Here is a 12491-nt window from a genome sequence, read left to right as displayed (position 1 = left end):
GCTGTGGCCACAGGTAATCTCCCTTCCCCGGCTTGGGGATTATGGGCTCCTAATGACACTGATGCTGACTGGGCCACAAGCATGGCCCACAATTAAACTAGGTCCCGTCATGGGAGTGGAAGAGCCTTTGAGCACGCTGCTTATATGCGAGTATTCGTGGTGGTAACCCCATATTAAATACCATTCACATCATGAGGTCGAGGATACAACTAGCAACACCAATCAAATGTAATAAGTTAAAATGCACAATTTCTGAATCTAGCTTCTCACTAGTCCTTTTTTCTGCGTCCATTAACTAAAGCTAGAAAGGCTCATTCGTACAGGGAATATCTACTGTATACTCAAAATGTTGAACAACACTTACAAACCAGGCTATTTGTTCTGGATTGTTCCTGATAGGCGTGCTTTACATCAGCCCTTGGCAGATGAAACATGTCATCAGTGCACATGGTAATGAGAGCAAGAATGAGCAATGAGAGCAAGGCAGAGCAATGAGAGCAAGGCAGGGTAATGAGAGCAAGGCAGAGCAATGAGAGCAAGGCAGGGTAATGAGAGCAAGAACGAGCAATGAGAGCAAGGCAGAGCAATGAGAGCAAGGCAGGGTAATGAGAGCAAGAACGAGCAATGAGAGCAAGGCAGGGTAATGAGAGCAAGAACGAGCAATGAGAGCAAGGCAGAGCAATGAGAGCAAGGCAGGGTAATGAGAGCAAGGCAGAGCAATGAGAGCAAGGCAGGGCAATGAGAGCAAGGCAGAGCAATGAGAGCAAGGCAGGGTAATGAGAGCAAGAACGAGCAATGAGAGCAAGGCAGAGCAATGAGAGCAAGGCAGGGTAATGAGAGCAAGAACGAGCAATGAGAGCAAGGCAGAGCTATGAGAGCAAGGCAGAGCAATGAGAGCAAGGCAGGGTAATGAGAGCAAGAACGAGCAATGAGAGCAAGGCAGAGCAATGAGAGCAAGGCAGGGTAATGAGAGCAAGAACGAGCAACGAGAGCAAGGCAGGGTAATGAGAGCAAGAACAAGCAATGAGAGCAAGGCAGAGCAATGAGAGCAAGGCAGAGCAATGAGAGCAAGGCAGGGTAATGAGAGCAAGAACGAGCAATGAGAGCAAGGCAGAGCAATGAGAGCAAGGCAGGGTAATGAGAGCAAGAACGAGCAATGAGAGCAAGGCAGAGCAATGAGAGCAAGGCAGAGCAATGAGAGCAAGGCAGGGTAATGAGAGCAAGAACGAGCAATGAGAGCAAGGCAGGGTAATGAGAGCAAGAACGAGCAATGAGAGCAAGGCAGAGCAATGAGAGCAAGGCAGGGTAATGAGAGCAAGGCAGAGCAATGAGAGCAAGGCAGGGTAATGAGAGCAAGAACGAGCAATGAGAGCAAGGCAGGGTAATGAGAGCAAGAACGAGCAATGAGAGCAAGGCAGAGCAATGAGAGCAAGGCAGGGTAATGAGAGCAAGAACGAGCAATGAGAGCAAGGCAGAGCTATGAGAGCAAGGCAGAGCAATGAGAGAAAGGCAGGGTAATGAGAGCAAGAACGAGCAATGAGAGCAAGGCTGGGTAATGAGAGCAAGGCAGAGCAATGAGAGCAAGGCAGAGCAATGAGAGCAAGGCAGGGTAATGAGAGCAAGAACGAGCAATGAGAGCAAGGCAGAGCTATGAGAGCAAGGCAGAGCAATGAGAGCAAGGCAGGGTAATGAGAGCAAGAACGAGCAATGAGAGCAAGGCAGGGTAATGAGAGCAAGGGAGAGAATGAGAGCAAGGCAGAGCAATGAGAGCAAGGCAGAGCAATGAGAGCAAGGCAGAGCAATGAGAGCAAGGTACAGCAATGAGAGCAAGGCAGAGCAATGAGAGGCAGGCAGAGCAATGAGAGCAAGGCAGAGCAATGAGAGCAAGGCAGGGTAATGAGAGCAAGGCAGAGCAATGAGAGCAAGGCAGGGTAATGAGAGCAAGAACGAGCAATGAGAGCAAGGCAGAGCAATGAGAGCAAGGCAGGGTAATGAGAGCAAGAACGAGCAATGAGAGCAAGGCAGAGCTATGAGAGCAAGGCAGAGCAATGAGAGCAAGGCAGGGTAATGAGAGCAAGAACGAGCAATGAGAGCAAGGCAGAGCAATGAGAGCAAGGCATGGCAATGAGAGCAAGGCAGAGCAATGAGAGCAAGGCAGGGTAATGAGAGCAAGAACGAGCAATGAGAGCAAGGCAGAGCAATGAGAGCAAGGCAGAGCTATGAGAGCAAGGCAGAGCAATGAGAGCAAGGCAGAGCAATGAGAGCAAGGCAGGGTAATGAGAGCAAGAACGAGCAATGAGAGCAAGGCAGAGCAATGAGAGCAAGAACGAGCAATGAGAGCAAGGCAGAGCAATGAGAGCAAGGCAGGGTAATGAGAGCAAGAACGAGCAATGAGAGCAAGGCAGAGCAATGAGAGCAAGGCAGGGTAATGAGAGCAAGGCAGAGCAATGAGAGCAAGGCAGGGTAATGAGAGCAAGAACGAGCAATGAGAGCAAGGCAGAGCAATGAGAGCAAGGCAGGGTAATGAGAGCAAGGCAGAGCAATGAGAGCAAGTCAGGGTAATGAGAGCAAGAACGAGCAATGAGAGCAAGGCAGGGTAATGAGAGCAAGAACAAGCAATGAGAGCAAGGCAGAGCAATGAGAGCAAGGCAGGGTAATGAGAGCAAGAACGAGCAATGAGAGCAAGGCAGAGCAATGAGAGCAAGAACGAGCAATGAGAGCAAGGCAGAGCAATGAGAGCAAGGCAGGGTAATGAGAGCAAGAAAGAGCAATGAGAGCAAGGCAGGGTAATGAGAGCAAGAACGAGCAATGAGAGCAAGGCAGAGCAATGAGAGCAAGGCAGGGTAATGAGAGCAAGGCAGAGCAATGAGAGCAAGGCAGGGTAATGAGAGCAAGAACGAGCAATGAGAGCAAGGCAGGGTAATGAGAGCAAGAACGAGCAATGAGAGCAAGGCAGAGCAATGAGAGCAAGGCAGGGTAATGAGAGCAAGAACGAGCAATGAGAGCAAGGCAGAGCTATGAGAGCAAGGCAGAGCAATGAGAGCAAGGCAGGGTAATGAGAGCAAGAACGAGCAATGAGAGCAAGGCAGGGTAATGAGAGCAAGGCAGAGCAATGAGAGCAAGGCAGAGCAATGAGAGCAAGGCAGGGTAATGAGAGCAAGAACAAGCAATGAGAGCAAGGCAGAGCTATGAGAGCAAGGCAGAGCAATGAGAGCAAGGCAGGGTAATGAGAGCAAGAATGAGCAATGAGAGCAAGGCAGGGTAATGAGAGCAAGAGAGAGAATGAGAGCAAGGCAGAGCAATGAGAGCAAGGCAGAGCAATGAGAGCAAGGCAGAGCAATGAGAGCAAGGCAGAGCAATAAGAGGCAGGCAGAGCAATGAGAGCAAGGCAGAGCAATGAGAGCAAGACAGTGTAATGAGAGGCAAGCAGAGCAATGAGAGCAAGGCAGAGCAATGAGAGCAAGGCAGAGCAATGAGAGCAAGGCAGAGCAATAAGAGGCAGGCAGAGCAATGAGAGCAAGGCAGAGCAATGAGAGCAAGACAGTGTAATGAGAGGCAAGCAGAGCAATGAGAGCAAGGCAGAGCAATGAGAGCAAGGCAGAGCAATGAGAGCAAGGCAGAGCAATAAGAGGCAGGCAGAGCAATGAGAGCAAGGCAGAGCAATGAGAGCAAGACAGTGTAATGAGAGGCAAGCAGAGCAATGAGAGCAAGGCAGAGCAATGAGAGCAAGGCAGAGCAATGAGAGCAAGGCAGAGCAATGAGAGGCAGGCAGAGCAATGAGAGCAAGGCAGAGCAATGAGAGGCAGGCAGAGCAATGAGAGCAAGGCAGGGTGATGAGAGCAAGGGAGAGAATGAGAGCAAGGCAGAGCAATGAGAGCAAGGGAGAGTAATGAGAGGCAGGCAGAGCAATGAGAGCAAGGCAGAGCAATGAGAGCAAGGCAGAGCAATGAGAGCAAGGCAGAGCAATGAGAGCAAGGCAGAGCAATGAGAGGCAGGCAGAGCAATGAGAGCAAGGCAGAGCAATGAGAGGCAGGCAGAGCAATGAGAGCAAGGCAGGGTGATGAGAGCAAGGGAGAGAATGAGAGCAAGGCAGAGCAATGAGAGCAAGGGAGAGTAATGAGAGGCAGGCAGAGCAATGAGAGCAAGGCAGAGCAATGAGAGCAATGAGAGCAAGGCAGAGCAATGACAGCAAGGCAGAGCAGTGAGAGCAAGGCAGAGCAATGAGAGCAAGGGAGAGCAATGAGAGCAATGCAGAGCAATGGGAGCAAGACAGCAACGAGAGCAAAGTGGAACAATGAGAGCAAGGCAGAGTAATGAGAGCAAGAAAGGGTAATGAGAGCAAGAACGACCAATGAGAGCAAGGCAGGGTAATGAGAGCAAGGCAGGGTAATGAGAGGCAGGCAGAGCAATGAGAGCAAGGGAGAGAATGAGAGCAAGGGAGAGCAATGAGAGCAAGGGAGAGCAATGAGAGCAAGGGAAAGTAATGAGAGCAAGGGAGAGTAATGATAGCAAGACAGGGCAATGAGATCAAAATGGCTCAAAAAAGTCCAGAAGTCGGGACTTTGAGTCAGAAGTGAGACGAAGAAGTGATGAGCCAAACATGAATCCATCATAGAAGGAACAATCGTGACATTGATACATAAAAGCCAGAGACTGTGGTCGCAGATTCAGATGTACTGTGTAAAAGACATGCCAAGCCTACCTTTGAAATAGCCATAATATTGCAGGTGGTTGCGCATGAAGCTGTCATAGGGGTCGGTGATCACCTGAGCAAGAAATAGTTGTGCTTGTTACTTGTTAGTCATTTGATCAGAAAGGAAGCCACCAATAAATGCCCATCATTCCCCCTCTCACACACACAAACCACCCCCTGACATAAACTCGCATGAGGAACACACTTTCAGGAGTTCTTATTAAATCTCCTTGGCATAATCAGCCTCTCTCCCCAATGCCACCTCTGACCCAGCACTCTTTAACCATAGAAAGAAGTAAGGCTCTCAAACTAAATGTCAAGTTCCACCAACATAAAATCTTGAAACCTACGACTTAAAATGAGCAGAGAATTCAACTGTGTGTGGTTAAAGAATTTGTATTTAAGACAACATGTCATTGTGTCTTAAGGTATTTTGCAGCATATTAAATTTAACTGCTCTCTGCTTACCCTCTTGGCAACAAAAACATTGGGGATAGTTCCGAAAATGATGGAGGAACGCACTGATGAGGGTAGACCGCCCTTTTCTCAGCTTCTTTTAAACTCAAAACTATAAGATCCTGCAGGTACATCAACCACTGCACAAAACGTCATAGCCCTATTATGAGAGGATTGGAAATAGGGCAATTGTCTTTCAACTCATCTATTGTATTGGATCTTTTCATATGTGATCTCTGCTGAGGCCGCTGTAATATTTGACTACACAATACACTATACAATAAACTTTAGATTTCCAATCCCTCCATTTGCACTTTGAAAACAACTGCTATCACCCTGGTGCTCTGAGCCACAGGGGTGCCGTATGGAAGCTTGTTATTGTGTACTCTGAACCACAAGGCTTGTACGGACAGGGAATACTGTTGGTTCAGACTGAGCAGGAGTAGGTGAGCCCCCGGGAGCAGCTGGTGTCACTGAAGAAGCAGGAGTAAGTGAGCCCCAGGCATCAGAGGGTGACAGCGAAGTAGCAGGAGTAAGTAAGCCCCAGGGAGCAGCCCGTGACACTAGAGAAGCAGGAGTAAGTAAGCCCAGGGAGCAGCCCCAGGCCGCAGCCCGTGACAGTGGAGAAGCAGGAGTAGGTGAGCCCCAGGCAGCAGCCTGCGTCACTAGAGAAGCAGGAGTAAGTAAGCCCAGGGAGCAGCCCCAGGCCGCAGCCCGTGACAGTGGAGAAGCAGGAGTAGGTGAGCCCCAGGCAGCAGCCTGCGTCACTAGCGAGGCAGGAGTAGGCGAGCCGTTCTGGGCGATGGTTGAGACTACAGAAGTGAGAGATCAGAGCACAAGGCACAGGGACAGCTGTAGATCCCAAGATGAGAGCACTAAGTGCGAGGACGTAGAGCTTGGATTTTGAGTGGGCATCGTGACATCATCATTCATGAAGAGAGCTCTGCTCTCATGTAAAGTATTCTTAGATTGTGGTAGAGGGCAGGAGTAGTTCATATCAGCTGTTGGTTCTGATGAATTTACTTCTACAAGTGTAGAGTAACCAAAGACCAGTTTACAGTCTCAGCTGCTGTCAAGAGGTTTGAGAGATTTCACACTGGACATTTGTTTCCTGTAATACATGATTTTACCATGTAACGTGTAGTAAAGCCTTTGATTTTATTACACAGACGAATGTGAGAAACGTGACTTTCCGTAACATCTCATCTTAGCTGCCTATCATCAATCAACCCTCACACGGCAAGTCAATCAATCAATCAATCAAGACATTTGTAGAGCGCACTACCTACCCGTAGGGTCTCAAGGCGCTAGGCGGGGGGGGGTGCCGTTACTGCTCGAACAGCCAAGTCTTGAGCTTCTTCCTGAAGGAGAGGTGGTCTTGGGTCAGGCGCAGGTCGGCCGGGAGGGAGTTCCAGGTCTTGGCGGCCAGGTAGGAGAAGGACCTTCCTCCTGTGGTGGCTCTACGGATGCGTGGGACGGCGGCGAGGGCGTGGCTGGCAGATCGGAGGTGGCGTTTGGGAGCGTAGAAGTTGATGCGGTCATTGAGGTAGCTCGGGCCTTGATCGTGGAGAGCTTTGTGAGCGTGGGTAAGGAGGCGGAAGGTGATTCTCTTGTTGACCGGGAGCCAGTGCAGGTCTCTTAGGTGTCCGGAGATGTGGCTGTGTCGTGGGACGTCGAGGATGAGTCTGGCTGAGGCGTTCTGGATGCGCTGGAGTCTCTTCTGGATCTTGGCGGTGGTTCCGGCGTAGAGTACGTTGCCGTAGTCCAGTCGGCTGGTGACGAGGGCCTGGGTGACGGTCTTCCTGGTCTCCGTGGGGATCCACCAGAAGATCTTCCGAAGCATGCGCAGGATGTGAAGCACGACGAGGAGACGGCGTTGACTTGCCTGGTCATGGAGAGGGAGGAGTCCAGGATGAAGCCCAGGTTGCGTGCGTGGTTCGTCGGTTTGGGTGCGGTGCCCAGGGCGGGGGGCCACCAGGAGTCGTCCCAGGCGGAGGGCGAGGAGCCCAGGATGAGGACCTCCGTCTTATCTGAGTTCAGTTTCAGGCGGCTCGTCGTCATCCACTCGGCTACCTCTTTCATCCCTTCGTGCAGGTTGGCTCTGGCGGCGGCGGGGTCGTTGGTCAGGGAGAGGATCAGCTGGGTGTCGTCGGCGTAGGAGATTATGTTGAGGTTGTGTTGGCGTGCGATGGCCGCGAGGGGGCTCATGTAGACGTTGAAGAGAGTAGGGCTCAGCGAGGATCCTTGAGGGACGCCGCAGATGACTTCGGTGGCCTCTGACTTGTACGGTGGTAGGCGAACTCTCTGTGTTCTTCCGTCGAGGAAGGAGACGATCCATTCCAGTGCCTTCTCCTGGATTCCGACATTGCTGAGGCGCTGCACTAGGGTGCGGTGGCAGACCGTGTCGAAGGCCGCGGAGAGGTCTAGGAGGATGAGGGCCGCTGTTTCTCCGTTGTCCATCAGGGCTCGGATGTCGTCGGTGGCGGCGATGAGGGCGGTCTCGGTGCTGTGGTTGGCACGGAATCCGGACTGCGATGGGTCGAGGGATCCATTCGTCTCGAGGAAGGCGGCCAGCTGTTTGTTGACGGTCTTCTCGATGACTTTGGCTGGGAACGGGAGTAGAGAGATGGGGCGGTAATTCTTGAGTTCGGTGGGGTCTGCTGTAGGTTTCTTGAGTAGAGCGCTTAGTTCGGCGTGCTTCCAGCTCTCGGGGAAGGTGGCGGTGTCGAATGAGGTGTTGATGATGTCCCGCAGGTGGGGTGCGATGACAGCGTCGGCTTTGTTGAAGACGTGGTGAGGGCAGGGGTCGGTCGGAGATCCGGAGTGGACGGAGTTCATCATGCGGACGGTGTCTTCGGTGTTGACCGGGGTCCAGGCGCGGAGGGTGGTGGTGGGTGGCGTTACTGCGGCCGTGGCGTGCGTCGGTTGAGTGCTGAAGCTGTTGTGTATGTCCGCGATCTTGTTGTGGAAGTAGGAGGCGAGGGAGTTGCAGAGGTCTTGCGATGGGGTGATGTCGTTGTTTCCGGCGTTGGGGTTGGAGAGCTCTTTCACGATGTTGAAGAGTTCCTTGCAGTTGTGTGCGTTGTTGTCCAGTCGGTTCTTGAAAGCCGTTTTCTTGGCGGTGCGGATCAGTTGGTGGTGTTTCCGGGTGGCGAGCTTGAGGGTGGTCCTGTTGTCCGGCGTGGGTTCCTTTCTCCAGGTTTTCTCGAGGGCTCGGCAGTTCTTCTTGGAGCTCTTGAGTTCGTCGGTGAACCAAGGGGCTCTCTTACTGCTGGGTCTGCTGGGCGGGATCCTCAGAGGGGCGAGTTTGTCTGCGCAGTCGCTGATCCACTTCGTGAGGTTGTCGGCGGCCTGGCTGGGGTTTGCTGAGCTGGCGGGAGGGTGCTGACTCAGGGAAGCGGCGAGCTGGTCGGCTGTGATCTTGTTCCAGCTTCTTCGGGCAACCTGTTGCTGGTGGTGGTGGATCGTCGTTCTTCTGAAGGTGAAGTGGATGCATCTGTGGTCCGTCCAGTGGAGTTCTGTGGCGTGGCTGAAGGTGATGTCTTTGCTGGATGAGAAGATGGCGTCGAGTGTGTGTCCGGCGAGGTGGGTGGGGGTGGACACCAGCTGCTTGAGTCCAAGGTTGGCGAGGTTGTCGAGCAGGGTGCTGGTGTTGCAGTCGTTGTTGTTCTCCAGGTGGAAGTTGAAGTCCCCCAGGAGGATGTAGTCAGCGGAGGGGAGGGCGTGCGGGCTGACGAAGTCGGCGATGTCCTCGCTGAATTGAGTGCGTGGTCCCGGACGTCGGTAGATCAGGGTGCCTCTGAGGGTGGTCTTCGGGTCGGTGTGGATCTGGAAATGCAGGTGTTCGGCGGAGGGTGAGGTGTTGTCGGTGCTGGTCGTGATGCGGATGGTGTTCTTGTGGATGATGGCGACGCCTCCTCCCACCTGGTTGGCGTTGCGGTCCCTCCGGGTGATCTTGTAGCCGTCTGGGATGGCGATGGCGATGTCGGGTGCTGAGGAGGCGTTCATCCAGGTCTCCGTGATGAAGGCAACGTCAGGGGCTGTGGCGTCTAGGAGGTTCCAGAGTTCGATGGCGTGTCTGTGGACGGAGCGGGTGTTGAGCAGGATGCACTTGAGGTGGTTGCTGTTGGTGTTCGGCTTGGCGGGTGCTGGTGTCGGGCAGGTCCGGATGCAGGTGAACTTGCAGGTGTTGCAGCTGAAGGGTCCGTGGACGCGACGTGGGGTGGCTCTGCAGCATCCCGGGACTCGGCCGGTGTTGAGTGCGATGAGGGTGGCGGCGGTGTACGTCAGGCGGGTCGGGCGGGGTCCTCGTGGGCCAGGGGTCCTGGCACTGGGCGCGGTCCAGGCGCGGACGGGCGTAGACGGGCTTACCTTTGGCGCTCCTTCGGCGCACAATCGGCGCGCCCGCTGCGCGTGACCGCTGCGCGTTCGCACGGTCGCCATATATGGCCAAGTGCGCGGGTGGGCGGAGCAGCTGGGAGGCGGGAGCGGGGAGGGAACAGAAGGAAAAAAGGGGCGGGGTCAGCGGTGGTGGCGGGAAGCGGGGAGCGGGGAGGGAAGACGGAGGGCGGCGACAGGCAGGGAGAAACAGGCAATACAGCGGGGGAAACAGCAATGCAAACAAATTATACAATTAAACACAGTAAAAACACCAGGGCACAGGGAGAAGAGCGCCGATCACGGACCACGCCGCTCGAAGGAGGGGGCGTGGTCACGAGGCGGCAGTCGGGCAGCGAGGCACAGAGGAAGGGGAGGCACACGCAGCAGCTGGTGGCCGTGCGGCGCGGGAGCGTCCTAGGGCTAGGACATTGACAAGTGATCAATGGTCTTTCACAGAGCTCCCGGCATGTGCCTGGCGCAGTCAACGGGCAGTGAAAGAGTTGTCCCTTCTCCAGTACCACTTGGTGCAGTAAGTGGTACTTCATGGAATTCAACATACTTTGTTTGAGGGAAAGGCTTTCTCTCCTTCTATTCCATCATCACTTACTTCATAATCTGTGGTGCTTTTCCTGGAATACCACTGCTTCGAGACGCTGTCCTGTCTGTCTTCCATCACCACTCAGCCAATAGTCTATCATCTTCGAGGGCGATCAAGGTGTGTGTTCAACAGAGTCGATGGCTGTCGAGAGACAAGTGCTTAGAGAAGCTGCCCCTTCTCAAGGTCCATCTTCACTCAGCTTGAGATCTGAGGTCCTTCATGGAGGTTAGGAAGTGATTCGAGATGTCGCAGCTCCATTGACTCCATCATCACTTTGCATTTGATCTGTGAGGTTTGCCTGGGAGTCAAGAGCTTTGAGAAGCATCTCTTCTCCAGGTCCATCTTCACTCAGCTTGAGATATGAGCTCCTTCAAGGAGGTTAGGAAGCTTTGTCCGATTTCTGCCACTCTGTTGACTCCATCATCACTTTCAATTTAATCTGTGGGGTTTCCCTGAGAGACAAGAGCTTAGAGAAGCTGCCTTCACTTTGCTAGTGACCTACCGTCTTTCATAGAGATCAACGGTCAATGGGCGATGGGAGGAGTGGGTCCCTTCTCCAGTCCCATCACCGCTCTGACGGTGATCAGTCTTTTCAAGATGTGGCGTGTTAGACTTTGGGATCTCTAGTTGGAACAGGTAGGTACTTGTGACTAATAGGGACCCTCTCCTCTAGTCAGGATAAGAGGATTACACTCCTAAAATAACCCCTGCTCACCCCTTTGGTAGCGTGGTACAAGCAGCAAGGCTTTATCTCAGAGGCGTTGTAAGTTAAGCATTTGTGACCACATACAGTAAACCAGTGACAACAGTACAAATGGAACTTCTCCTTTCCTTTCACAGCCGGCACATCAGATGCCCCACAGGAGGTGGAGCAAGCATTGTGGAAGACAAGTACAGTCCTAGAGCACTTTGTTGACAGTCTTCCTTCTCTTCTTTCAGTATGCAGGGCAGAGACATCAGACGCACCATAGGAGGTGGAGCCGGCATTGTAGAGGGAAGGCCCATCCCTATTCAGGTCCCAGGTGCAACTCCTCCCTCCCATCTAGATGCAGATCTCCCTATTCACCGCCGGGTTGCCCGAGCCTGTGTCCTGGAATCCCCCAGCCCTGTCATTCTGGCCTATGGAGAACAGGTAGCCTTGCAATAGTGAAAAACGAGAATGGCGTAATTCACTATTAGGACATGCCAGGCACTTCAGGGCTTGTCCTACCTTATACTTAAAATGCACCCTGCCCTTGGGCCTACCAAAGGGGTGACTAATAGGAAGTCAAGGGAAGGTTTAGGGACTGGCAAGTGGGTGCACTTGCCCAGTCAGCATGACAGTACCAGACTGCACGCAGGCTATGCAATGGCAGACCTTAGAAACGTTTTACAAGGCCGCTTCTGTGGGTGGCACAACCAGTGCTGCAAGCCCACTAGCAGCGTTTGGAGTTAAACGGCCTGGGGCATGCTCAGTGCACTGTACTAGGGTCTGACAGTAAACCAAACATCCAATCATGGAACCACTAATCAATACATCAATTTACAGTAGGGAGCACTCGCACTGTGGCACAGTGCCCAAACATCTAACACCAGCAAAAACACATGAGGCAATAGCGAAAATGGAAGGGAGATTCACGCCAATGGTGCCAGGTCTAACATGGTGCTTGACACAGTACGGGTTAAGGAACAAGTAAGACAAATGACTCATGAGACAATTCATGATCCATGAGAGTCACTGACTGGATGTTGGTCAATCTCAGGGTTTAGTGGGTTTATGACTTTGTGTTTCACATGTAGTTTACTTGCTGCTACAAAGAAGGTAATCTAATAATAGTCTCTGTGTCCAATATGCATAAGACTTTTCACTACACATTTGTTACAAAATGATATATGTTGTTACATTGAATGTGTCCAGTTACCGCTGTCTCTGGCGATAATGAGTCATGTGCGGCTTCTGGCTGTGTGTCTGCGCATTTAATGCATCCGTTAAAGGCACATGACTTCCGGTAAGACCACACAAGGCCCGTTCATGTCACTGCAGCCACCTCCAACGAGTCTGTATCCTGCAACTATACCCAAAGATGGAGCTAGTAAGGCTGCGACCATCTCTACTACAGAGTGCCTTCACAGCAGGAGACCGAACTCATAAAACCCACTGTTCCTGCAACCATAACTAAAATATGGACCACACCAAGCGTAGGGCCAGACCACCTCACAGAGTGTGGCCTCTCTACAAACAGACGCACGGATACCACACCCAAATATACCCCACAGAGCAACACTCCACACACTACCAAAAGCATGCCGACCTAACTCTGAAGGCACCAGAGCTGTGACCATACCTATTATAGGGACCATGCTTGCCTTCCCTGCAAGAGACAA

At 52.6% G+C, this 12491-nt stretch overlaps 1 protein-coding gene across 1 annotated transcript in view; it reads right to left on the bottom strand.

The window, feature by feature from the left end:
- AGBL2 (AGBL carboxypeptidase 2) overlaps nucleotides 1–12491 on the bottom strand; it is a 986768-nt gene that overhangs the window by 945660 nt on the left and 28617 nt on the right. Inside the window, exon 3 of the mRNA XM_086959752.1 lies at nucleotides 4703–4766. Within this exon, the coding sequence (XP_086815878.1) occupies nucleotides 4703–4766 (64 nt within the window). The remainder of the gene's footprint in view (nucleotides 1–4702; nucleotides 4767–12491) is intronic.

Source organism: Lissotriton vulgaris, chromosome 2_2 (assembly GCF_964263255.1).
Source record: "Lissotriton vulgaris chromosome 2_2, aLisVul1.2, whole genome shotgun sequence".
In the NCBI taxonomy this organism is placed as follows: Eukaryota; Metazoa; Chordata; class Amphibia; order Caudata; family Salamandridae; genus Lissotriton; species Lissotriton vulgaris.
Note: the sequence above shows the minus strand (reverse complement) of the source record. Positions and strands in the feature narration are given on the sequence as shown.